Below are 27,891 nucleotides of genomic sequence, written 5' to 3'. Positions count from 1 at the left end.
TCCTTGTCCTCATCCTTCTCGGGATCCCTGAAACAGAATTAACTATGTTCATTCCCAGCTCCACAGTTGGGTGAAGAGGGAAAATATTAGAACCCAGAGAAAAGAGATTTTTGATATTTCCATGAGAAACTCACAACATATATTTCTGGAAGAAAGCAGTTGTTCTGCATGTAAACTCATTCCCTGCTTGCCTTCCCTCCCTTTGTCCCTGTGGTTTGTCAGTGGGTGTGAAAGGGCACTGGTGGCTGAGCTGGGGTGCATCCTCAAGGACAAGTTTTGTTGCTGTTAAGCAGAGCTGAGCTGGCTCCATCCTTAGGCTGAGCATGAGAACACATCAGAGCAGCTGGGCACACATCAGCATCTCTGCCCTGCCTCTAGCACAGGTTTAAAACTGAGCATGTGCTTGGGATTTCGTGCAAGTGATTAAAACATTCGGTCCTCTCCTCCTCACTAAACCTTCTATTTCTCAAAAGCACCTTTGTCTAAACATGGGCCAAATAAAGTGTGAATCAAAAAGAGGACAGAGAAATTAGATCAAACTGAGTGTGTAGCATTCTCATTATCCCTCATGTCAGGCAAGTCAGAAGCACTTATGTAATTGGGCCTCCAGACTCTAGGCAGTGAAGTGTTAAGACAGAAGAGCAATCCCAGGACTGCATGCTGGGTTTTGACAAATAGAAAAACACAGAATTAGGCCAAGAGCTTATCATTAATGTGAGTTTTTAATTGTACCATGTCAAAATCAGGTTCATCATGTGGCACATATGGTCAAAGAGAAAAGAAAGCACGTAGTACAAAAAATGAGAAAGTGAGGGAGTGAATTTTCTCTGGGCTTGTGCACACACTTGTGCGTGGCTCAGAACAAGTGCACTGGGGAGGGAATGTGCAAGAACCATGTGTGAGGGGCACAGTGCCCTGCAACACAAGGGGAGGCAGCAGCCCATGAGCAATTGCTATGGAAAGGAATGGGGGGTGGGGAATTGTGCACAGCCCTTTTTTTAGCTCCTGCTGCAAAAAATAAATAGATCTTTTAATCTGTGTTCTCCTTGAAGCCTTCTCTATTGACCATTCATTTCTTCTTTCCCTTCCCAGCTCTTTACCTCCTCTATATGGCTGATGAATATGCAAGTGCATAATCAGTTCTATAATAGCCCATCCTTTCTAAAAACAGGCTATAAATTTGGATCCTAAGCAGCAGGTTCTAAAAAGCCTATTATATGATATGGCTGGGGGAAGAGGCAAGACCCAAATACCACCCCTCGTTCTTTCTAACGCGTGTGAAAGCAGCCAGAAGGCGGGTCCTTCCCGGAGCCCAGCTGGCAGCGGAGAGGGAACACCTTTGGCAGCGCCAGGCGCGGGTCCCAGCGCAGGGAGGGTCTGGCACAGCCGACGGCAGGCTCGGGAGCCGTGGGCGACAGGTGGCGCGGCGGGGCCGGGGCGTGCGGCGGGGCCGGGGCCATGGGCGGTCCGCACATCCCCGCATCCCTGCACAGGCACACGTGTCCACAGGCGGTACCTACATCCCCGCATCCCTACACAAGACACACGTGTCCACAGGCGGTCTGTACATCCCTGCATCCCTACAAAGGCACACACGTGTTCATAGGTGATCCATACATCCCTGCACAGGCACACACATGTCCAGAGGCTCTCTGTACATCCCTGCATCCCTACACAGGCACACACGTGTCCATAGGTGATCCATACATCCCTACACAGGCACACACATGTCCAGAGGCTCTCTGTACATCCCTGCATCCCTACACAGGCACACACGTGTCCATAGGTGATCCATACATCCCTACACAGGCACACACATGTCCAGAGGCTCTCTGTACATCCCTGCATCCCTACACAGGCACACACGTGTCCATAGGTGATCCATACATCCCTACACAGGCACACACATGTCCAGAGGCTCTCTGTACATCCCTGCATCCCTACACAGGCACACACGTGTCCATAGGTGATCCATACATCCCTACACAGGCACACACATGTCCAGAGGCTCTCTGTACATCCCTGCATCCCTACACAGGCACACACGTGTCCATAGGTGATCCATACATCCCTACACAGGCACACACATGTCCAGAGGCTCTCTGTACATCCCTGCATCCCTACACAGGCACACACGTGTCCATAGGTGATCCATACATCCCTACACAGGCACACACATGTCCAGAGGCTCTCTGTACATCCCTGCATCCCTACACAGGCACACACGTGTCCATAGGTGATCCATACATCCCTACACAGGCACACACATGTCCAGAGGCTCTCTGTACATCCCTGCATCCCTACACAGGCACACACGTGTCCATAGGTGATCCATACATCCCTACACAGGCACACACATGTCCAGAGGCTCTCTGTACATCCCTGCATCCCTACACAGGCACACACGTGTCCATAGGTGATCCATACATCCCTACACAGGCACACACATGTCCAGAGGCTCTCTGTACATCCCTGCATCCCTACACAGGCACACACGTGTCCACAGGCGGTCTGTACATCCCTGCATCCCTACAAAGGCACACACGTGTCCATAGGTGATCCATACATCCCTGCATAGGCACACACATGTCCAGAGGCTCTCTGTACATCCCTTCATCTCTACATGGGCACACACATGTCCATAGGTGATCCGTACATCCCTACACAGGCACACACGTGTCCACAGGCAGGCCGTACATCCCTACACAGGCACACACGTGTCCATAGGTGATCCGTACATCCCTACACAGGCACACACGTGTCCACAGGCAGTCTGTACATCCCTACACAGGCACACACGTGTCCATAGGTGATCCGTACATCCCTACACGGGCACACACGTGTCCATAGGTGATCCGTACATCCCTACACGGGCACACACGTGTCCACAGGTAGGCCGTACATCCCTACACGGGCACACACGTGTCCACAGGTAGGCCGTACATCCCTACACGGGCACACACGTGTCCACAGGCGATCCATACATCCCTACACGGGCACACACGTGTCCACAGGCGATCCATACATCCCTACACGGGCACACACGTGTCCACAGGCGATCCATACATCCCTACACGGGCACACACGTGTCCACAGGCGATCCATACATCCCTACACGGGCACACACGTGTCCACAGGCGATCCATACATCCCTACACGGGCACACACGTGTCCACAGGCGATCCATACATCCCTACACGGGCACACACGTGTCCACGGGCAGGCCGTACATCCCTACACGGGCACACACGTGTCCACGGGCAGGCCGTACATCCCTACACGGGCACACACGTGTCCACGGGCAGGCCGTACATCCCTACACGGGCACACGCGTGTCCACAGGCAGGCCGTACATCCCTGCACGGGCACACGCGTGTCCACAGGCAGGCCGTACATCCCTGCACGGGCACACGCGTGTCCACGGGCAGGCCGTACATCCCTGCACGGGCACACGCGTGTCCACGGGCAGGCCGTACATCCCTACACGGGCACACGCGTGTCCACAGGCAGGCCGTACATCCCTACACGGGCACACGCGTGTCCACAGGCAGGCCGTACATCCCTACACAGGCACACGCGTGTCCACAGGCAGGCCGTACATCCCTACACAGGCACACGCGTGTCCACGGGCAGTCCGTACATCCCTACACAGGCACACATGTGTCCATGGGCAGTCCATACACCTCTGTATAGGCACACGGGACCTGCCAGGCACACCTACACACAAACCAGCCCCTCTGGCAGCTCCAGCTGAGGCACAGCCAGTTCAAACACCAGCAGGGCTCTCCTGCCCTGCTCCCATCATGGTGCCCGGGGCAGGACAGTCTGGGGGTCTGAACACTGCGAGGCAGCTGCTTCCCAGCTCCCAGAAGTCTCCTCCTTCCCTCTGTACAATAAACACAAACCCTTCTGTCCAATACTTGCATACACTTCCATGTCTCCATTGTGAGGCCCTCCTCTGGTTCCTGCTGGGCTTTACAGCGTCCCTGGGGGCTGCAGGGTGGAAGGCAAGAACTGTTAGTCCAGGTTTAATGGGATGGTAAGGTCCCATCACACAGGGACAGAGAGCTGAAGGTGCTGTACCAAGTGCCTCAGTCCATCGCTCCAGCTTCTGACCTGCAGTAAAGGCTAGGAAGGAATTCAGCACAGATGTTTTTTACAGTGTCTGTTCACATGTGGAACAGACACACATCTTTGAGCTCCAGTCTGAACTGACAAGCAAAAAGGCACCAGCTGGAAATGGAGCTCCTGCTCAAAGCTTGGGCAAGGTAGAAGCAAGAAGGTGGGTTGCAACACTTTCAGTGACACTTTTCCCAAGGAAGCCAGGCCATTACTACAACTATATAGAGGTTTCACTGTTAACTGGGATAGAGGGAACATCCATCATCCACATGAGTCACAGAAATGGGAGGGCAGCAATGATGTACATAGTTCCCTCAAAAAATTTGGTTAAAGGGACAGAAACATTGACCTGCTGTTGCACCCTGACGTGGCACAACTCTTCATTAGTTGTATCCATCTGTAGGTAGTGAATAATATTTGCATAATTCATGGGAGTAATATGGCAAAACGGATACATACAGGACATGCTACAGTCATAGAGATACCTAGATAAACATAAAATAATTTTAAAATATGTCTTTAGAGAGATGGATATTTAAAAACTAACCCCTGTAATCTTACAAAATGCTCAGAGTTGGGCAGCCTTTGAATATGGACATCATACAACACTTTTCTTCTCCCCTTTCCCACCACCTTCACCACAGATGTCCCTCACAAAGCAGTGCAAACTCTGCAACACCTCAACAAAAACAGGGATGACAGGAGGAAGGAATGTTAGAAATTGATTTTAATAAATCACATTACAAAACCCTGGGACCAGTTCACAAATAAGAATGGAGGTCTTATCCAACACTCTGAAGTTGGGAACTGGACTTCCCAGACAAGGTCCAAAGCCTCGAGTTGAGCTTTGCTGTGCATCACTCAGATTTGGTAATTCAGATCCACTCTGGAGTCTTGTTTTCCTTTTTTGTCTTTCAACATTCTTTCAAGCCTATTAGCACACCAGTGCTCTCCATGCCTACCACGAAGTTGGTTTGCCTGCATCACTGGAAGCACGTCAGTTACATCCCAGACTCTCATAATACTTGCACAAATATTTGCTTCACCTCAACTAAAAAACCCCAAAACCCAAAATAGAGCAAGAGGAAATATTTTGATCACAAAATAAAACATACCAGCAAACCAAGGCCAGGTTCCCATAAAAAAAAGAATTAGAATAGGAAAATCAACAGATGGATGTACTCATTAGTAATGTCCCTTAAGTGGTGAAAATCTTTGGATACTGAAACACCACAAACAGAAGTTCCTGACCCCAGGAAACAAACCAACCCCAACATCCCAAACTTTGCTGTGAACAGCACATCTTAGGCACAGGATCTGGAGATAATTACCAGAGGGGATGCTGGCAGGGTCCTTTGAGAGAACATGCACTTGCCACTTCTTCCTGAATTTCAGGAGTGTCTCCTCTAGAGCAGTCTCTGGCATTCAACTGCATGTCCAGCTGCATGTCCTGGAGGTTGTGGATCCAAGAGGAACAGCAAGACTCTCTGCAGGATACTTTCAAGTGCTTAAATCCTTATTAAAACTCGTCACATATAGTACCAGTTAAATTCAAAACATTACAAGAGAGGGTTTGACAGTGGCAAAGACACAATATAGTGGTTACAGTTCAGAAAACTTACATGTTATCAAATGTAAATCCATGACAAATCTTCATGTGAGACTACATGAAGACTTTATGGAAATGGCAATATATGGATGCTTTTTCCTGTAACAAGAATAACTGTTTACTGTTTAGGTGATATTCTGTAACTATAGGAGGTAAGTTTGGAAATACAGACTACTACCAATTCTACTGAACTACTAAAACACTCCTAGCAGAACTTGGCATTGTTCTATTCCCAAGTTTAAAACAGCAGCAGAAGTTACTCTTGTAGACGGCTGTTGAAGCCTCAGTGCATTAGTATGCTGAGATTGCCTCCTGTTCTCTCCTCTTGTCCCACACAGTTAAAGCCAAACTAAAACCCTGTAACGTTTCTGGCATGATTGTACCTTCCCTAGCAATATGCAACAGAATCATGTCATATACATTAGTCTTTAAAGCAAAGCCCTGATTCAAGTAATAAAAAAGCAATCTTCCACAGTGCTCCCTCTTTGCAGGATGGCTTCTTCACGATCTCGTTGTGTTATGGTATGGACTGAGGTGATCTTATGATTTTAAATTGCTGTGTAACTCTCCCCCTCCTCCCACAGGTCTTTGGCTTCTGCCCTCACTGGTTATTGCACCCTGGGGCTGCAGAGGAGCTGCCTGCCTGCTTCTGCTTCTTGCGGCGCTTGTTCAGGAGGCGGTTGTTGGACGTTTTCAAGTCTTTGATTTTCACCTGATCATAGTCCACCCTCATGGTTGCCAAAGCACTGGTCATCTCCTCCTGAAACCAAGGAAGGAATTATTGAACTCCCTGAGGCAGTGAGGGCACAGACACCCCACATGTCCTGCCAGGAGATGAATGTACAAAAGGAACCCTCAGTCACAGCACGGCCACAAACAGAGCGTGAACAAAAACAGGGGCAGGTACTGATCTCTTTGCTCTCTTGACCAGTGACAGGACCTGTGGAATGGCTGGAGCTCTGTCACGGAAGGTTTAGGTTGGACATCAGGTTGGATATCTGGATATCAGAGGGTGGTCAGGCACTGGAACAGGCTCCCCAGGCAGTGGTCACAGCACCAAACCTGTCTGAGTTCAAGAAACATTTGGACAAGGCTCTCAGTGACAGGGTGGGATTGTTGGGGTGTCTGTGCAGGGCCAGGAGTTGGACTCCATGATCCTGATGGGTCCCTCCCAACTCAGCATATTTTATCATTCTGTGAAAATTCTAACAAGTAAATGAATGTCTAAGCATTTAGTTCAGGAAAGAAAACACAATATCATGGGAATGTCAGCAGCTCAAGGCAATCCCTCTGGGACCTACACAATGCACAAGCATAAGAAGTTCTCAGAAACATGGAAAAGGAGAAGGCTAAGTGAAAGTATCTGCTTGATCTCTGACTCAGGAGGCAAATGTGGCCCAGATTCTAAGAAATTTTGCCATTACACAGCTCAACAGCTGAGACAGCACATCAGTGATTTAAATAAAATCTGTAATCAATAAAACACACTACAGGAATGTTGCAAGTGTCAAAATGCCAAGCATTGTAAGAGCAGAAAATTCAGAATTAATTCTAAAAGCATGCCAACCTGATAAAGGCCAGCAGGAAAGAGTTAAGACTTTTAGTCTGCCCTATAGTTTCACTTTGCAGGAAGTATTCAACTGTCATCTGTACAAACAGTGGGTGAGGCACCTGGTTAGATTAAGGAAAAGACAGACAGTATTTTTATTCCCTCTTCTCCTCCCCACCAAATGTCACAAGACAAGGCTAAGGTTATTCAGTGTTGTTTGACAATACAAGAACAGATCAGAAAACCAGGGTGCAGTTCAGCCCCCTCACCCTGCCCCCCATATTTTAATCATATCCTTCACTTCACTGTAATGAACTTCAACTCCCTCACCACTGTCCCTCTCCTCCTGGTTTCACACAGTGGCTCAGCAGGCAGCATCATTAGTACCTTTGATGATAAACACCACCTTCGCTGATATTTGGTGCAGCTGTAAGGCTGCCAGATGAAACTCAAAGAGCATCCATTTTTTAAACAGTTACCATGTACACTACTGTTTTAACCAAGACTGTTTATGCTTCTGTTGTTTGACATGATTGTATCCAAAACAGTCACAGTCTCCAAAAATATTCACATATGCAGAGAAGGCAGCTCATCTGATCTCTTACCAGACTTAATTTAAAGAAAAGTGAACTAGGATTGACTCACTTTAACTTCATCCCAGTGGTCTTTATCCTCTTGCAGGACTCGTGCAGTATGAAGAGGGGTTGGTGGCACTGACATTGATCTCTGAGAAAAGGGAAAAATACAGAAAGAAGTTTTGAAAAATAACATCTGAGAAGTGACTGTGCTCTGCTATGTGTACCAAGGGCATAAAACGTGATCTAATATACTCCAATGGCCCTCACTATTCCTGTTTCCAATTACTCCACAAGTGAACTCATGTGTGGTAGAAAAGGACTACACAGTCCCTACACAGCAGTATCTTCAAAGAACAAAGTGAGAGATTAGTGCTGAGTTTCTTTCTGTCCTCTCCCTTCCAGTTCAATCAAAACCCTGGGGTTGGGATAAATTTTCATGTACATTTTAGATTTTAACTGTCATTTCACTATTCATTAGCCAATGTGATCTTTATCTCTTAGGATTTGTTGTAAAAGACATTTCCTTGTCCACATCCATTGAGATTACCACTTTATCAGATCATTAAGGGTGCCCCAAAGAGGAAACCATACTCCTCCTCAAGGAAAGGCACAGCTCAGAAGACGGTGCACCACTTGAGCTGCTGCTCCACGTAAAACTGAGCTCTGTGCTCAGCTGCCATGAAATCAGTAGGTACTTTGCACTAGAATAAGGCACAATTTCTAAAGCACAAAGCACAGTTCCTTAGCTAAACTCAGCAGGAATCATGGCATTCCTTGCCAGTCCATAACCCAAACTATAACTTCATTTGGATCTTCTGTCTTCCTTATCCTTTCTACCCAACCTTGCAGTCTACTGCTGTGGTGTCCTTCCCCAGACAAAGCTGCAGGTCAACAAAGTCTGAGGGCATCCCTGTCCATCCCTGTAGCACAATCCTTCCACTGGAAGCAGTGCTTATGCTCCTATGAGCTAACAGCAGCACTGCTGTTCTTCCAGGGTGAAGCTGAAATCCTGACTCCTGCACCCTCTGGAAAAGGACCCCAGCTGGCCGGGGTGTATTTTATTAAGCACAGCTGGGACATGAGAAACGGGAAACAAGCAGAGTGTCCCTGTTCCTACTGAAGGTGCTTTCCTATCTGCTGTGAGCTGCTGCTTGTTAAAAAGATCTTGTCCACAAGTAACTAGAGGATTCTGTGCTCCACCTAAACTGACAACTTTTGGCTAGTTCTCAATAAGAATTCTGCCATCCATCTAATTAAAAAAAAAAGAGGGGAAAGAAAAATAGGATACACAAACAGTGTTTGTGCAAGGCACCTCCCCTTAATGTTCCCACTTTGGGATTTAGGAAAAGGGAGAACACAGACATTCACTATATTGGTCTTTCCCTCCCTCTGCCTCATAGGAACACAATATGTTGAGCAGAAAAAAAGCCAACCTGCAGCCTTCTTTAGAGAACAGTGTTTGAGCAGGGCTCTGGTGCAGCACTCTACAGACCTTGTTTCTCATCTGCTCCTCATTAACTGGCTCTATGAATATCCCAGGTAATGTGTGTCACTGTAGGTGGCAGCTTCCTCAGCTATCAGGCACTCCATGAAGCTCCTCACCTGCTGACTTCTGAAACACCCCCTTCTTGGGATTCAAACACCTAAAGCTGGGGGGCTGTGTTCTGAACAGTGACTACATTTTTATTTGGTTAAAGACTTACAAACATTGTCTGGGGTCTCTTCTAGTTCCACAGTCTGTGCATCCTCAGTTTCTCAGCTTTCATATCTCTAGTGATGATGTGTCTCTATTTCCTCACGATATGACACAGGTGCATTTCATTTGACTACAAGGGCTCTCAGACTCTGCAGCATTCCAGGAGTGGGCACTGTCAGCCACAGCTCTGCTTCTGCCCTGTCCTCTGAGGATCAGCACAGACAGAGAGAAAAGGGCATTCTACACTATAGGTAATTCTGTTCCTGGCTGATGATTTTTTGGGCAGCAAGAACAAGACTGGTGTCTTTTTAGGCACAAATGTGAGAAGTATAATCTGCTATTTTGAGGGACACCTACAGAGCAGAGATGATATCATGAAACTCAGCCTCATAGTTCCAGCAATTCTTATCTCTCATTTGAAATAATCAGTATTGTAGTTTTACAGCATATTTCTCTTTTTTTTCCCCAAAACCTGTTTTTTAGGGAAAAGTGAATCCAACAAAGTCATAGAATGAAACCTGAACTGGGACCATTAATAGCTCTGTGTACCACCCTACCTGGCAACCTCTGACAGGGCAATAACCTGAAACCCTTGCTCCTCCCCCAGGCATTTCCAAACTCTGCCAAGCATGAGAATTCCCACTAAGCACAGGACTGTGTTCACACTAACAAAGCTATGCACAATGATGCCTGAGGCCACTAATAATAGCTCCCTTTAAATCCTGCGCTGATGAAGTAAGCACAAACAGTTTATTTTTATGTTTTTATAGAGTAACACACACATATGCTGCAGAGTCAACAGTGACTGACTGCTCCCAGAACGGAGACATATTTGGCTGTTGCTTCCAAGGACACCACTGTGGGTGACTCTCCTTGTGCGTCCTCTGGGAACACCAAGAGGAATTGTGGTTTTGCAGGCAGATGACCCTCTGTGGAGGGCACAGGAGGTTAGTTAAGGTATCAACAGTAATAATAGTCCTTCTCTTGCTGTGCTGTGTGGAGCTACACATAAATTCTCCATGTAAGAATTAATTCATGGTGCACAGAGAGATATAAAACTCACATTAATCCAAGGGTGGTTCATAAACTGAGAAACTGTCATCCTCTCCGTGGGGTCAGTCTTCAGCAAATGGCGAATCAGTTGTTTGGCTGAAAAACAGGACCAACACAGCTTGTTGTAGCCTCTGACTGTGATCCCAAATAACCTTGGGAACACAAAGACCTGCTGAATCAAGAAACCTAATCCTGCAAAACTCAAAACACCCACCTGTTGCTGTCACCGGGTACAGTGTGACAGGTTACTATGGTTAAAGTGGCAGAATGGGAAAACATCCAAAACAAGAGGTAAGAAGGAAAGCAAAGGGCTGGGGATTCCAGCTATGCCCTCCACATCACCAAACCAACTGCTTTGAGAGCAGGAGCTTGAGGAAAAGAGAAACACAGGAACAGAAAGCTGCTGAGCTGCTTGTCTGAAAGATGGCAATAAGTTTGGCAATATGAGTTGAATGGATGCATAAACTGATGCTTTGAGAAGTGATAGAAGACAACAACTAGCACAGGCCAACTAGCACAGGCTGAGGCAAAAAAGGGACAATAAACTTTGACAACCGAGGGGCCACTAAAAGGCTAAAATGTCTAAGAAATGGATTGCACAAACAGGCTTTGCAGCAGCTTTCTGTGAATGTGGTATCTGCAAAGCAAGGGTTCTAAGTAATGGACATACAAGATGATCAAAGTCTAGGTAAGATTTTCATTAATGAGGGTGGACAGAACAGAAAAACTGCATCCTAAGGACATTATTTAGAAGGACTTACACAAAACTTCCTTGGGAAACCTAGAAAAACTTCTAAGTAAGAGTTCTCTTTTAGAAACATTAAATGCAAGATGACTAAATGCTTGTAAGAATCTGCCAGAGGTACCAGCTTAATTTGTCAAGGGTTGCTGTGAAGGACAAGAAGAGCACAAAGCAGGGAAAAAGCAGCAGTCTAAAAGAAGGTGCCTCATCAGCCTAAAGAAAACACACAAACTAGATCATCTTAAAAGGATCCAAGGGAGAGGGCCCCTATCTTCATTCATGCAGGCATACAGAACCCCTACACATTTTCCAAATGCACATTCTCTCACCAAGCTCCTCTACCATGTCAATAACTGCTGGAATATGAACAAGACCCAAAGCAGAGAAAATATTAAGCCAGAAACTCACAAGTAAAACATGTCCCTGAACAATGTTCAGCAGGCTGTGCTGCACAGGCAGCCAGGAGATCCAGTGAGGGGTGAAAATGCCACAGATCACAGCATTAACCAACAATAATTTGTTATTGCTAAACAGCAGACAATGACACGATCACAGCAATACAAAGGGCTTGTAAGAAAAACAGATGAGCCCAGAGGCAGCTGACCTTTCTCTTTCATATGATGGGTATGTGAGACTGCCAGGATAAGAGGCAATCAAAAACATCCACTTTCACAACACTGGTTAGAGCCCAGCAGCTTTTGATCAATAACTCATACAAAATAAATTGTTGACCTTGATTTAAGTGGTGGCTGTCAAATTCCGACATCCCAAAAAGCTCCCATGAAAACTTGCCATCCTTGCTGGCGGGATCACCAAGGAGGGCAAAGACTGAAAGAGTTCTTAAGGCAGTTTGCCTTTCTTCCAACTCAGCTTGCATTCCAGCTGTCCTGCCTGTCTGCTTTCTCAGGATTAAGGACTTCTGTTTCCAGAGGGTTTAATCTCAGCATTCACTAGCACGAGTTGGACTTTGAAAGAAAGTTTTCAGTAGCCATTTACTTTGTGTAGCACTGAGGTTGCTGGCTGCTCTCTGAGTTTCCAGTCATTCTCTGTATCACTTCACAAAAAATTAATTCAAATTCCAAAAGAAAGGCAAAGAAAAGCTATGAGAACAGTCTCTTTGTAAGCACTCCACCACCCAACAGCACAGGGAACAGTTACCTTCCTCTGATACTTCAGCCCACTCTGGATTGGGAAATCCATATTGCCCCATCCGAATTCTTCTCTTCATCCCTGGAGAAATGGCTTGACCAGTGTTTGAGTAGAATGGAGGGAACCCACACAGGCTGTTAAGAGGGGACAAAAGAATTTCTATAACTAGGAAAGTCCGTTCATCTCTTAAAAAATCCCATTCAAGCTTATCTTCTACTGCAGGTTGCATGATCTTCAGAACCAAATATGTGTAAGTGCAGGTTTAATAAAATGTGTCCTCTCTCTGTTCTTCAAGCCTTTTCCCAAATACTTACAGAATGTATGTGATGACACCCAATGACCACATGTCACAGGATTTGTCGTACTTCTCAGGACCAAGGACTTCTGGGGCTGCAGAAGATTAAAACCAGAAATCAAGCTATTTCTTTTCATCTCCATCACCTTGTAAGTGGCAGCACTTCAACAACAAATATAGGAGGCATTAAAAAAATGCAGCTCACTGCAGGAACTGGGTAGTATTTTCCATTGGCAAGTTCCTAAAAGTGCCTAAAGTAGCTTTAAAAAGGAGGAATGGAGGTGACAAAACACCCTACTCCTCACCTTGGTGTCTCTGTGCTCCAGAGAGTACAAGATCCCCAAAAAGCAGAGGGAGCTCCAGCTAAATGTGTATAGGGAGACACTGCAGTGACAACAGAGGCAGGAGCATATGTTCCAAAAATCCAGAACAGAAAGGCCCTACTTGGGCTGTGATAACATTCTGAAGGATACCTAAGTGGTGTGTGCAGCTCCAGCAGCTCCAGAGCACTGAATTTTGTTTGGCCTCCAGAGCATTGTATTTTTTCACTAAGTAACAAAATTAGAGAGAGATACATTTAGAAGGGACTTTTTCCCCCTGGGGCAAGTAAACTGGCAGGGAGCTTGATTTTGTAAGGCAAATTCTTCACTAACCAGATGAGCAATCATGCTGGTTTATAAAAAGGTGTTGAGAAGGGAAATGTCAGCATGTTTATACACAAGTATAAAGGCAGAAAATCATGTATGTGTAAATTTCTTAACATTTTATCATGAAACTCAGCTTACAAAAATATAGAAGGCAACAGAAAAAGAATATTCCTAATGCAATTATCTGGTAACAGTGAATAGCAGTCTCTTTCAATATAAAAAAACTGCAACAAGTTTCATCAGAGAAGTAATTTTTCAAAAAAATTAAGTTCTTTTTCCACCAAAGAAATTCCAAGCATGGACTGCCTCAGTCATGCCACATGATGAATGACTATTAACTCAGGACGCTAAAATGAGTGCATAAAGGACAGTCTGCTGTGGCATTCATTACATAGTGCTCTGTCTTTGGTCAAAATGCAGGAAAAATACAGCTGTGATTAAGTCACGTTGGTCTTTTATTACCAATTACTCCATTTGCCACCTTAAAGAAGTTTTACAACTCAGGCAAGACTCTCTTCTCTTTCAGATCAGTTAAGCAAAGAGGAGTTTTGCAAGGAAACACCCAAATAATCATGAAGCTCTGTTCAAATTAGGGCTTTTACTACATCATTCAGAGGCAACATCAGGATTACTTCAAGAGTAATCAGAAGAAATATCTTCTCTCTCCTTGATCCTAATTTGCATCTCCTGTTAAGGTTGTTTCCTCTACAACCAGCAAGGAAGCAGGAGCACTGAACTGTCCTGGAACCAGACTAGGTTTGGGTTGGATCCCAGTTTAAATCCTGCAGGCTGCCACTTTGCATTACACCCACAATAAAAGGTTTCCCTCCCATCCCTATGGCCCACAGCCCCACTGCACAAGGAGGGATGACAGACTGGAACATGGAGGCAATTTGGATAACTTACCCACATAGTAAGGAGTGTAACAGGGGGTCTGCAGCGCATTGACTACACTGGTTTCTTTGGCAAAGCCGAAATCTGTGAGTTTGAGCACTGTATCCTTGCCTTTAGATGTGTAAAGCAAGTTTTCAGGCTGAAAGGCCACCAAGAAAAAGGAAAAACCAGACAATGAAGAGATGTTGCTAATGAGGTGACAGGTCAAACCCTTCCTGCTTGCCTGGGTGATCATCAACAGCTGGCCCTTCTTGAACTCCCACCCAAGCATGGGGAAAGTTCCCTCCCAAGCAAACCACAAGACTCTCTCTCATCTTGTCCAACAGGCATCAAATCTGGCCTCCTGAACCTCTCCCAGTTCCCTGCACTTGCTGGGATCAATCTGTCTGATCTCAGCAGCTGATCTCACAGCACTCTGTGTCAAACTCAAGTAGCTGAGGTGAAGGACAAGAGAAGTCCTCAGACAAACTCTCAGTTAGCAATGGACACTCCATCAGAATTAACTGATACAGACACAACCTGCTTCCCCTCCTCTGTCTCCTGAAACCTGAGTTAATTCCACCTTTGCTCCACACTCCATACAGGCAGAAGTGGGACAGAGGGAAATGCAAACCCTTGTGCACAAGAACAGGGACAACAGGACATCTCCAAATAATCTGCAATTAATTGAACTTGTTTTCCAGTTTCTCAGTCATAAGGAAGCTGTGACCTTACCCATGCTAGTGTTTAGGGACATACAGAAAAAGGAAAGGCTTTAAAGAAAAACAAGATTTAGACTCTATTCAGCAAGTTGACCCATTTCTATGTTAGTTTATGGAGTGTGTGTATGCAGTTTTTGGGGCCCAGTGCTTCAGTTTCTGTGCTGGTGACAGACAATGACACACAGCTCTGCAAAAGTGAAGAGATTTTTTAGTCTCTGAGCATTTAAGTAATTTTCTGCTTCCTACTTAAAGAACCCTTGAACGTGTCCCTCAGTGACACATGCAATGGCTAAACGCACAGAAACATCTGCAGAAAATGCACAGACCCAGAACTGTGGAATCAGTCTGATGCCTCAGTTGTTCATTACGTGACCTGTCTCCATTCCATCCCATCCCATCCCATCCCCATATTGCTGAGCTGGAGATGCCAGGGGGCAGTGAGCTTGGCTTTGATTATGCTGTGTCCTTTACAGGATGAAAGCAAAATGCAGTGCTACAAACTCCGTCAAAACTCTACAACGAGATCTGGGTTCAAACTTTAACTAATTAACAGTGTCCCACATGGCAGTAAGGGAGAGCTTTCTGTTTCCCCAAATATTCACATATATTATTAAAGTGGGTTAGATGCATAATCTGTATTATTCCTCCCATAAAAGCAGTTTCTCCTGTCTCTGAAGGCGGGTTTTGGGGTTTGTATTGTTGGGGTTTTTGTGTGTGTGCTTGTTTTTTAGGCAAGTATGCTGAAAAGAACTAATAGCTGGCAAAGACTGTATAAAGAGTCATGTAGCACAAGTTCACTTCAAGCAGGGTTACTTTCTTGCTAATTAACTGGATTGCAAGTGGGTAGTACCTCTTTAACCAACCATCTGACTATCATGAGATTCTTCTGCATTCCCTATTCAACCTAAGGCATTAGCACACATGAATATTCCAACCTTGGACTACTTGCAAACAGTGAACAAATCCCTTCTTGAGCTGGCAGAGGAACAGGAACACTCTGACCACCTGATTGCACTCCCAGATCTGTCTGAATCACCTTTGCCCGGTTATTTCTCTGCCACAAGCTGTGCTGCCCCTGTCCACACACCTGCAGGCCTCACCTTGACGTCTCTGTGGGCGATGTTCATTGAGTGCAGATACTGGATGGCTGTCCCGATGTCCCTCATTATTTCAGAGGCCTCTAGAAATACAGTTTCAGACAAAGGTCACATTAACATTCCCACTTAACTCTGGGACATGCTTGGGAATGCTCCTGGCTTACAAACAGTCTGCTGGAACACAGGGCCCCTAAACTGAGCCCTCCCAGGTGTGCTGTGGCTGTGCAGACAGCCCTTCCCAGGCACCCCAACCCCACGGCTCTCACTCTGCTGCTTGGGAGCCTGGGCATTGGGGCTTGAATTTGCTCACCAAAAACGCAACAAGAGCACAGCAGGTACACAAGCACCAACTGTTGAGAAAGGAGCACCAACCAGGACAGATCCCCAGTTGTTCAGGACATGTCCTTTCAGCTTCTAGTTCAGGGGTAGGAGAAGGACCTAACAGACTTTCTAAAAATAGAGCAATGTAACAATATAGTAATTTTAGGGTAGGTGACATCTTTATTCCTCACTGTCTTTAGAATTTCTTCAGGAGAAAGAAAATCAACAGTTCTATTTTACAAAGCCCAAACTGCCACCTTTGAAATAATATGTTTGTAAAATTTAACATAACCCCAGTGGGAAATTCCAGTGGTAGTGAACTGCCTTGCAACAGCAGCACTCTGGGAGTCTGGAAGGGCTCAGTTACACAGGGAGAGCTTTCAGGGCAAGGAAGAATGACATTCCCATGTGAGCACTGTATCATATCTCCACTGACAGGGACACAATAGAAACTTGAACCTGATCCTCCAGTTTCTGCATGGGCAGAACCCACGGCTGCAGTGCTGAGAGAGGAGGTAGAAATTCTTGTACTCTAACTTGGAATCTTTTTCCTCAATCACAGGCAAGGACAAGCAGGAGGCAGAAACACTCATATTCTTTGGGGAAAACCTTCCTCCTTCCTGGCCCAGGCCAAACACCGGCTCCCAATGGCAAGCAGGGGCTACATAAACAGACAATCCACTGCAATGGGGATCATTTATCTCAGGGAAGAATGAAGGTGGTTTTTTGTTTAACACTCCCAAGTGATTTCTGAGTGAGTATTTATAGTGTTATACAATGCTATATAATGTGTAAAAATAATGCTTTTAGCAGAGTGCAGTCACTAAGGTTCCCAAAACCAGTTTTCCCACTGGAATTTTTTATTTTATAGAGGAACAAATAAAGTTTCTAAAAATGCTCGTTTTCCTTACACAAGGCTCTCAATAGAACTTAAAGGATTAACCTCAGGCTAGGAAACACAGGATCAAAACCCAGACCATCCTCTACATCAGCCTTATAAAAAAATCACAGTAATTTACAAGCTTGAGTGTGGATATAATTATTTTGTCAGGACCTTCCTCACAATCATTAACATGTAACAAACACTAACGAGCTACCAACACTAAGATTTCCACTCCTGAGCAGAAAGAAGCTCTTGTCTGTTGTGAGGTGGCAAGGAGAGCCACAGCCAAGCAGACCTGTGGTACTCTGCAAGTAATAAATAGCAAAGACAATAAAAATGGTTAAGAGTACTCCATTACAGGCTCTGTCCCTGCTCATGGCAGGTCTTGAAACTTGCACAAAGTCCCTACTACAGACAAGCAGGTTTGTTTACAGTGTGGCTAATAACACTTCCTTTCAAGAAGTACTTTAAAACCCTTGAATAAGAGATGTTTCATCAAGTGTTTCAAGCTCATTATCCTCAGGGTCTAACAGCAGAGCTGTGCACAGGGATGCTGCTTGAGGGACAGCCAGAGAGCAATCTCAGCAGGAACTGCGCTCATCATGTCAGAGGGGGGCTGGCAGGAGACCAGGGATCAGAATAACCCAGGCTGTGGTGGCTCAGAAATGAAGAAGCTGAGCAGATTTGTAGGAAGAATTTTCCTCTAAACCTTCCAACATTGTGCCTGAACTTGGTCAATTCTTGTAATTCCTGATTTTTAAGAATTTTTTAAACTAAGTGTTTAATACAGAGCTAGATAGAGAATAACAATAATAACAACAACCACCACCAAAAATCAAATAAAAGAAAAATTCCTATAAGGAGACTAAGCAAGGGGACAGAGAAAGAGAGAAACAATCTTCCCCAAACTTTAAAATTAAACCTGTGATGTTTCACCTCTCTCAGTGAAAGCTTGATCTCCTCTCTCCTGGATCCTACTAAACAGCTCTCCTCCCTCCATGCTGAAACAAAGAACACAAAAGAAACCACACCTGAGATGAGCAGAAAACACAAAATTAACACCTGACTGTACATCCATATAATCACCCAGAACCACAGGAACAGATAACAAAGATTACAGGTTGCCTCCTATGCCAATGCTTCCTAAACATCACACTCACTCGAATCAATGCAGGAAGCCATTCTGGGATGGAATAAGAAGAAAACAAAACAAGATCAGGGAGTTTTGATGCTTTCAGTTTAATGTACCCTGTCACAGGGAGCAGGACACACATAACTGGGAAGTCAGATACGCTGGCACTGTGAGGCTGACAATGATCTTATTTTATGTTAGGGCTGGAGATGAGAAAAAAAAAAGAAACAGATTCCTAAAAGGAGTATTAATTTGTCCTCAGTGCAGAAGACAATAACTCTGGTATTACAGATCAAGGAGAGAATAGTAAAAGTTAGAGTTGAAATAGTAGCAAGAAGGATCATGTCTGATCATTGGATTTGCAGGTGAAGTTGGAAGTCAATCACAACCAAAGTGCATTGTATTTATAGAGACATTTCTTTCAAGATTGTATTAACCATTCAATGCTTTAATGAGGACAACTCTCACGGAGTGCAAGAATTTATTTGCTGGCTAAAGTTCCTCATTCTTCTGTCACACAAGATGGCTGGAGCAGCAACACATTTCCTTGGCAGTTCCATAAAGGCAATGAAAGATTTGTTCCACAAACCCAAATTGTGCTGTGAGAAATCCCCCCTAATCCCCACCTCAGCCAACACATTCTCCCACTCCCTCCACCCCTCAAAGAGCAATGGCTGGTGAGGGGCTGCTGCTGGTCCATACCATTCCATGACAATGAGGAGACACCTCTTCCCATGATGGATATTCTCATAAACATCCAGGACATGGACAATGTGAGGACATCCTGATGCTCGCCAGTGATACTCGACTTCCTGCCGGGCTTTGGGGTTGTCATACAGGAGCTGTAGAGAAACAGGAGAGAGCAAAGTCAGGGAGGCAGCAGTTCTGAGAGCAATTGGCGCCTGTACGCACTGGAGCTCAAAGATGAGCTCCACATAAGCAAGAGCAACCTTAGCACTTCCTCCAGCCAAAAGATGACAATCCATTACAACATTTTCACCATCTCTGGGCTCCAACTTCCCAGATTGAGGATACAGAAACAACTGGTCCCTTGGAATTGGAAGGACCTCGAGTGGGAGTGAAGAGAGATTTTGTGTCTGGAATGGAGACAGATCTATCTTTCTTCCAGATGGGAAATAGCAATTTTTTTCCTACTTGTTTGCAGCACTTTCAGAGAATCATAAAGGTGGGAAGACACCTTTAAGATCACCAGGGTCAGCCATCAACCCAGCAGTACCACTGTAAACCTACATCACTAAACAATACCATGCAGCACCAGACCTAGAAATCTTTTTAAACAGAGGAGAATCCCCCTGCTAAGGACAATAACCCTTCCACCTGTCCCCAGCTGCTGGGAAAAGAGACTCTTAGGTGCAATGCAAATCTTTTAAGTTCAGTCAGATTTGAAACAATGAGGACTTTTACATTGACTCTGGATGTGCTTCTTAGATACTACACAGATTTCTGACCCTATCAGGGTCAGAAAGGGACCTTTGACTGCTGGCTGCTTGAACTTTGTCACATGCAAGGCCAGTTTATTTTAACGGCACTAATCTCTACAAGGGTAGTAAGGGCTCATCTTTCCTGGTCCTGCAACCTCATACACAAGAAGCCTGTCCCTCCCTACTTGAGGGACCGCTCTGTACCACAGAGCAGCCTCCACAACTGGGCTCTGGTGCAATGGGGGCACGTTGCTGGATTGTGCCTGTTCTTCTTCGCCTTGCCTCTCTAGACACCACTAACTCTTTGTGAGAGATTCTCTTTACTGCACATTTATATTGCTGCTACACAACATGGCTGTGATCTGAGTTTGACACTTTATGGCCAACAGTAATAATCATTGCAGTGATGGAGCACAAACAAAACTGATGCTATATAAAGCACAGTTAAAGGTAGTGAAACAGAATGAAAAATGAGCAAAGAACAATCACCTCTGGTATGTTTGTGTTAGAAAAGGTCTACAACAGCAGTGGGGGTACTGTTTTCAAACAGCCAAATAAAACCTATGGTCGCTGCACTATTAGGCCTTAGCCTGAAGCCCTTCCCACTCCTATTTGCCAGCAGGTCCCAGTCAAAACACAACTGCACGATAATTGCTGAAAACAAAAATTAACATGTAACCTGTCGTTAGGGACCTATGAATCAGAGCAGGAAAATGAGATTGCTTTTTCATCTCATACCCAACCTAAGCCATAAATGGTGTCACAGGCACCTTTCAATACAGGAAACACACGATGTAAAGGTCACAGGAAGGATGACACAAATTCTGCTTTCTTTATCGACTCCATTACAGACCATGTGCATCACTGGGAAAAGAAAACTTAACCTCTGCTGCTTCAACATCCCTTTCAGCAAAGCAGACAGAGTAACATGGCAGGAAAGGCCTGTAACGCTTTATAAAAGTGCTCAGGAGTGACTGGAGAGAAGGTAAATGGCTTATCTTCCAGGCTGGGAATAGGAAAAGGGTGACAACTGCCAACTACTGCACTGCTGAGAGCATACCTCTGTGTTCCTGTGAAGCACAGGGAGGTTGCAGGAGGGGCCAAGTGGCCTCAGGAGGGCTGTGACTCCTCAGCTGAGCGGGCAGGGCCCCCACTACCATGGTGTGCTGGTTTGAAGGTGAACCAGCAGGGGAAATGAACTCACCACGAGAGAGATTATAAGTCAGAGCTAAAATTTAATAATAATATTACAATAACAACACTGACACAGAAGGGAAATTGCTTTCAACTCACAAAACCCCAGCAGTATAACCCAGTGTCCTGGGGCACAAACCCAAGGGGGTTTGTTTGCCCTTGTGCTGAGACCCCTGTGGTTCCCCCAAGTCCAGAGCAAAAGGAAAAGAAAAACCTGTTGGTGCAGGCGAGGGCTGTGGTCTGGGCGAGAGCGGGGATCTCCTCCTGTCGAGGTCCTGCTGCTGCTCCGGATCCGACGAGAAGGTCCTGAGGTCTTCTTACCCACCACTTATGTACCCTCAGGGAGCTCTCAGTCCCTCCCCCTGGGCGGGGACTCACACAATGGGTGATTAACTCTGGGAGCCAGGGGGTGTTGAGCTGTTGATGGCCCATTAGCAGCTCCGCCCCCCTCAGGCTGGGTGTGAAGTGATAATGGCTCCCTGGGCAGCTGCTGCTAATGGCCCATTGACCTTGGGGAATGAATAGAGGGGGTAGAATACACAGCTTTGATCATCCCCACACAGGGTTAGCTGGTCCCTCCTGCTGAACTAGGACACATGGCTACCCTCAGGGCTCCCTCAGCCCTGCTTCAAAGGCTCCAGCAGGACACCAGATTTTCAGCAGTGCAAGGAGCTGAAGAAGCTTCACTGCCAAGTTCATTGCCCTCCCAGCCAACCTACTTCTTGCACAGCTGTCATTCTGCACCCAGAGCACACCCTTTTGAGATCACTATCCGCCTCTTCCTTCCTGCTCCAGCCTGGCTATGGCCTGATTTCCAACAAAATAACTTCCTAAAGAAAGAGATGGCTCCAATTTGGACAAAAAGCCCATTAGTGAGTCTAAGTGCAGTTGCTTTACTTCTTTCAGCCATGAGCCCATTCAGCAGCTTTTCCTTCACAGCCACTGTGTTCCAGCTCAGTAGGACTGTCCATCAGCATTTTCCCCTCTGCCCTTCTCAGTTTGGGCTGTTGCCGAGAGGTCTCTTTGAAAGTCCATTAAAATACGTGTGCCACAGTAAACCCCAAACACCCTCAGGACAAACCAGGGCATTTAGGAAAGCATTTACAGGGTTTATTGCTTGGACATTACCAGATTAATGCCACTTCTGAGAAGGACACTTCAAAAACCTTCTTCCCCATCCTGGGCAACTGATCAGACATTCCCAGTCTCTTTACTAATGTAACTCCAGTACCCTCTGTGTATCTTGTGCTTTAACAAACCATTTTGGTACACACAAGGATGCTGCAGTTTCTTCTCTCTACCACTCCAAGTCTCATACACTCCTCCCAAGTGCCAAGACTGAATGTGCTCATGTCAAGATGACATCTGGAGAAGCAGAGAAAAGTAAATTCAAAAACAAAGAGTAGATACACATACCAAGCAACAGCTGATACATCAACCAACTGCTAATCTTTGGATTTCTCCTTCTGAACCTTAAAAATATATTAAATCTTCTCTCAATCTAAAACTGAAAGGTATAACTATACCTTTTAAGACATCTTAGGGACACAGACCCTTGTAAAATGAAAGCCAGGCAGGGCTGAAAGCACCAATTTCTACAAAGTTCAGGTGATGATTTAGAAACACACACTGAAATTATAGACTTATGGTTAAATTTCACAAACTTGCAAAAAACCTAAACAGACATTTCCCCATCTTCCCGAGCCTGAAGAGCAACTGTGCTTCTACTGCTGCAATAGCTTTGGTAAGACTTCAACCAGGTCCCCTGAAGTTCTACAAAAGTGCAGAGGTGTTTGTGAGCAAACCTCGAGTTTCAGGTAAGTTTTCCCACTGCTGGTTCACACTGCTCTGAGGGAAGAGCAGCTTTGCCAACAGGAGCCCCCTGTCACTCCCAGGAGTTCCCACACGGTTCAGGCTTGTTACAAAAGGTTGTGGGCAGGATCATGAACCAGCCCAACACAAAGCAAGGCAAACCCAAGAAACTTGTTCCACCTCCCAGTTTTTAACGTGGCCAGAGGACTCAATGCACAGCAGCATTGGCACAGCAGCCCATGGGGATGTCCATGTGTGGGGTTAGACACAGGCTGGACCAGGAGCTGCCCAGCACAGAACTAGAGTCCTGCTGGGGCTCAGCATTACTGAACTGCTGCCTAAAAGCAGCAGATGAAATAGGAATTATTATTCACAGAGAGGAAACGAAAACTGGAGGTGATGGAAGGCAAGAAAGTACAAGATGTGACTCACACAACTCTCCTCAATATGTGGAAAAGTTGGAGGGGAAAAGAGCTGCACCGTGGAGTGTGCTCAGCCTGTTCCTGGGGAACAACGGGGCTGATTCCAGGAGACACTCCAGGATGTGCTGCCAATTCAGGGCTTGGGCAGTGGAGGGAGGTCTGAGCTCCTAATCTGGGGCAATGGCCTAACTCAGGTTACTGAGTGTCTGCCAAACAAATTCTGAACTGCAGCTTGGAAGGCCAGCTCTGTGAAACCTCCCTGTGCAGAATTTCTTGATAGAAAGAAAAAAAAAGTGACAGAGTATTTTAAAGTGACACAGTACCTTCTAACAGCTTTTCCATCGATACGGTGCTGTGTACATGAGGAAGGATAGCAGGAACCCTCATACCTTAATGGTCTGATCTATACAGAAAACAACCTCAGGACTCCAGGGAGCAGCAAGTGATCTTCTGTACTCTAAAACTGCACCAGCTGAGAGAGAAGATATCCACAGGCACTGGTATGAAACAGGCTAAGGACAGGAAACAACCACTTCTCAGTGACTTTGCCTTTAATATGCATTGCCAGATTACACAGATTCCTGTCAGACCTGCTATCTGCTTCCTACACGGGGGATTAAGAGCTCCACATATGCTTTTTTATTTATTCCAAACTTCCACAATTCTTCCTACTTCCAAACAGTTGCTGTGCTTGCATTAGAGCTGCTACAGGCTCAGTTCTCATCTATGGCACAAGCTCCATTAAAGCAGCACCTGACACCATAATAATTTCTTTCTTATTTGCACCAACTCCAGAATCTGAACCCTCCTTCACCACACAATCAGTTTTACAATCTCTATGCTATTTGCCCCACAGAAAGGCTTCTCATTATTAAAACAGAAATGGCACCTTCAGAAACTTTAAGTCCCAGGGGTCCTCAGCCTGCAATACTGACATCTTATATCTACCCTTATTTATGTTTCTAGCTGGGAAAGAAAAGGCCTTCGTGGCTAAAAGTCTAGTTTATTTTCTCTCCTCTTTGTGTGTAACTTAGAGAAATGCTGAATCCTATAAATAAGCCTTGGAATGTGAATTCAGGCTGATGCACAGAGAGCAACACCATTTGCTGCAGAGCAGTTCTCCCAGTCACTCTTTATTCAGGAAGGGGTGAGGGCAAAAGGTTTGGATAATGTTTCTTTCATCCCCCCCCTCCTATGTTACAAAAAGAAGGGTGAGGGGGAAGAAAAGAAAAAAAGAGCTATCACTATGGCTTTAGACATTTTGTCTTTTATTATATGCTGATTATTTGCACTACATCTATTAATTCCATGTTCACAATCTTTATCTGTTTCCAAGTCTCTTCACAAGGGATAAAGCCACCCTTTGTGCTGGAATGCTCAGGAATTGAAACGCTCAGGGTTTCCTTCCTGCAGCAGCACTGCCAGTCAGTGGAGCTGCAGCAGGAGCCACAGGTCTGTATGGAATGGCAGCCCAGCCGTGGGGAATCCACTCCTGCAAACCTCAAAGAAAGCTCTGACTTGTTCTTTCTATGAAAACCAACACACATTTCTGCTCACACTGTTTAGTACTGAAGCATCAGCCTATAAATGAGGGATAAAACCAGGGTAGGCTCAGGCAAGTCATCTCTAAATCCTTCACTTTTCTGCTTTTATTTCAAATCCAGCTTAGGCTGTTTAAAATTGAACCTGCTTGGAGGCTTCATTGAAACAGTCATCCCAATTCCTGCAGAGTTGTCCAAGCTGCTATCACAGCTGGCAGTCCCTGGTATGTCCTTCAGTGCTCAGGTAGACAGCCAGTCCCAGGGGTGGCCTTCTCCGAGCTGATAATAGCAACAACAGTCCACCAGCACAATTTCATAGAATCACAGAATCGATTGGGTTGGAAAAGATCTCTGAGATCATCAAGTCCAACCCTTGGTCCAACTCCAGTCCCTTTACCAGATCATGGCACTCAGTGCCACGGCCAATCTCAGTTGAAAAACCTCCAGGGATGGGGAATCCACCCCCTCTCTGGGCAGCCCATTCCAATGCCTGAGCACTCTCTCTGCAAAGAAGTTTTTTCTGCTCTCCAACTTCAATTTCCCCTGGCAGAGCTTGAGCCCGTGCCCCCTTGTCCTATTGCTGAGTGCCTGGGAGAAGAGACCAACCCCCACCTGGCCAGAACTTCCCTTCAGGCAGTTCTAGACAGTGCTGAGGTCACCTCTGAGCCTTCTCTTCTCCAGGCTAAACACCCCCAGCTCCCTCAGCCTCTCCCCACAGCACTTGTGCTCCAGTCCCTTCTCCAGCCTTGTTGCTCTTCTCTGGCCCCACTCCAGCCCCTCAATTTCTTTCCTGAACTGAGGGGCCCAGAACTGAACACAACACTCAAGGTGTGGCCTCACCAACGCAGAGTACCCAACGCTCCTGCCTGTGGTATCTGACCCTTTTGCTCAGCCTGTTGAGTGTCAGGGTTTAACTGCACGCACTGAAGGACCCTTCTCTATCCACCTCTTCTCTCCAGCCTTCCAGTCCCTGCTCAGCTTATCCCCAGAAATGGCAAAAGCCACAGCAGGTCGTTGGTACTTTGCCAGCACCAGTGAGAACAAAGAGGACTCTGAGAGCCCTGTTTCTATGTGGTGTCAGAGCCAGCTGTGAAACCAACTTCCTGCTGACACATAAGGCGTCGAATTCGTTAAGCACATGTTTTAAAGGGAAAACAGGAGAAAGAGTAGAACAAAGATAAAAAGAACAGGTTAACAGAAAGATGCAGAAAGATGTGGGTTTTTTCTAAGAGTTTGCATGCTGGATGTACAGCAAATCTGCTGAAGAACTCGACTCACTCCTGTTTCTCCATCCCTAGGGAATGCACACCACATAAATATGATTTTGCTCCAAGCCTCTCTTCTGCAGGGAACCAGCCAGGTCTCTCAAAAGTAATTTCGGTGTGGTTCTGAATTTTCTGTACTGCAGCAGTACCCAAATCACCACCAGGCACTCAGTATGACTCTACAACCTGAAGTAAATAAATGAGACATATCACTATTAATGTTCTAATTACACATGCAACTAGCCATTCACTCTGCAAAGGTCAGCTGTCTTTGTTCATAAATGTTAGTGGATATACAGCAAACACAACTGAAATGGCAAAGCTGAGGGCCACTCTACATTTCAAAGGTAGCCCCTTGCACACATGAGGTGAACAGAAAGGGAAGCCCAAAAAAGCAAAAATGCCCACAAAGAAAAGCTGCTCTCCTGGTACTCTGATAATCTTACATGAGTCTGCTTGAACTACAGTGCCAAACATATGCAACCATACATTCAGCACTAATCAGTGTATAGAGATTTAAATAAAAAGCACATTATGTATTTTGCTACAACCATAAGATTACTTTACATTTTAATATTGTGCTTGTTCTACTGTGTAGAGGGAAAAATAATGATTCTTACTGGCACTGCAAGATTCCAGTTATTCTCAGCTGTGACAGGCTACAAACCAGCTGCGTGTGGCTTCTGTTGTACTCAACATACTGCAAAGGTATTTTAAAGAAAAATAAATCACCAACAGCTACTTACATGTTGTTATCAGGCAAGAACATCCTCAAACACTTGTTTATACAAGAAGGCCTAGAAATCAGCTCCTCTCTCTACCTTCTCCTGATGGCAATTTCTACCACAAAACGCTGCTGTTTAACCAGCACTGACAATTGCATTCAGCACCTGCAGTCAATAGTCAGCATCTGGGGAGATCTGCTGCAGAGCCCTTTCCAGAACCCAGACACACTCATTTCTGATTAAAATAAAATAATCTGTAGCTCTGCCACTATTTTTACTCTTCCTAAATTTCCAAGGAAAAGGAAAGCTAAAATCCCAGCTGAAAATTATGACACTTTTGACTGTATAATTACACTCTAGTGTCTGATAGGAAGTTTGCCTTTAAAAGGGGAAAAGAAAAAAACATGAGTTAAAAACCCTCAACAAAAACTTTACTCCTGACAGCCATGAGTTCATAAATTCTGGTAAAAAGGAACCAGGTGACTTCAGTAATTTATATATCTCAGTCCTTAGCAGAGCAAAAGGAACAGACTTTGCTTGTGAAACTTTGCTGTGTAAGAAAATTCCAGCAGTATCAAAAACTGTGGCACTTCCTCAGATCTTGAGCCCATCAAGCTTTCCCTCTTTTTATGACTTTGGCTACTCATAGAACACTAAAGCAAATTCAAGACTATAATCTCGATCTTTCAGGTGTTCAACACCTTTATATGCTTGAAACAAAGGATATACAAGATCACTTAAAACTTTGAGATATAGACTATGGCCAACAGTTTTGCTGCTCTGTCACCCTTGGGGGTCCCTTTGAACCCAGAGTATTCTGTGATTCTGTAATAATGAAATTTCCCACAATGAGGACACACCTTCCAGGAATTAGAGCTGCCTTGAGTCCAATCTGAGACCAAGCCACAGAATTCCATGGGAACCGTGGCCACCACAAAAAACTCTCCCATTTGTTCACTGAAGAGCCAGTTGTATTTCCCTATGTTTGACTTTCTTCTGTGCAATGACTGTGAGGCAGCAAT

At 45.4% G+C, this 27,891-nt stretch overlaps 1 protein-coding gene across 3 annotated transcripts in view; it reads right to left on the bottom strand.

The window, feature by feature from the left end:
- Positions 1-4,834: 4,834 nt before the first annotated feature.
- MAPKAPK3 (MAPK activated protein kinase 3) overlaps positions 4,835-27,891 on the bottom strand; it is a 106,143-nt gene continuing 83,086 nt past the window's right edge. For all 3 annotated transcript variants that reach the window (XM_071550586.1, XM_071550584.1, XM_071550585.1), the window contains exons 3-11: positions 19,171-19,310; positions 18,273-18,337; positions 16,136-16,215; positions 14,347-14,473; positions 12,813-12,888; positions 12,508-12,632; positions 10,618-10,703; positions 7,926-8,006; positions 4,835-6,491 (exon numbers count right to left, since the gene is read on the bottom strand). In XM_071550586.1, coding sequence (XP_071406687.1) covers positions 6,333-6,491; positions 7,926-8,006; positions 10,618-10,703; positions 12,508-12,632; positions 12,813-12,888; positions 14,347-14,473; positions 16,136-16,215; positions 18,273-18,337; positions 19,171-19,310 — 939 coding nt within the window. In that variant the 3' untranslated portion in view covers positions 4,835-6,332. The remainder of the gene's footprint in view (positions 6,492-7,925; positions 8,007-10,617; positions 10,704-12,507; positions 12,633-12,812; positions 12,889-14,346; positions 14,474-16,135; positions 16,216-18,272; positions 18,338-19,170; positions 19,311-27,891) is intronic.

Source organism: Pithys albifrons, chromosome 3 (assembly GCF_047495875.1).
Source record: "Pithys albifrons albifrons isolate INPA30051 chromosome 3, PitAlb_v1, whole genome shotgun sequence".
NCBI lineage: Eukaryota > Metazoa > Chordata > Aves > Passeriformes > Thamnophilidae > Pithys > Pithys albifrons.
This window is presented reverse-complemented; position numbering and strand designations above follow the sequence as displayed.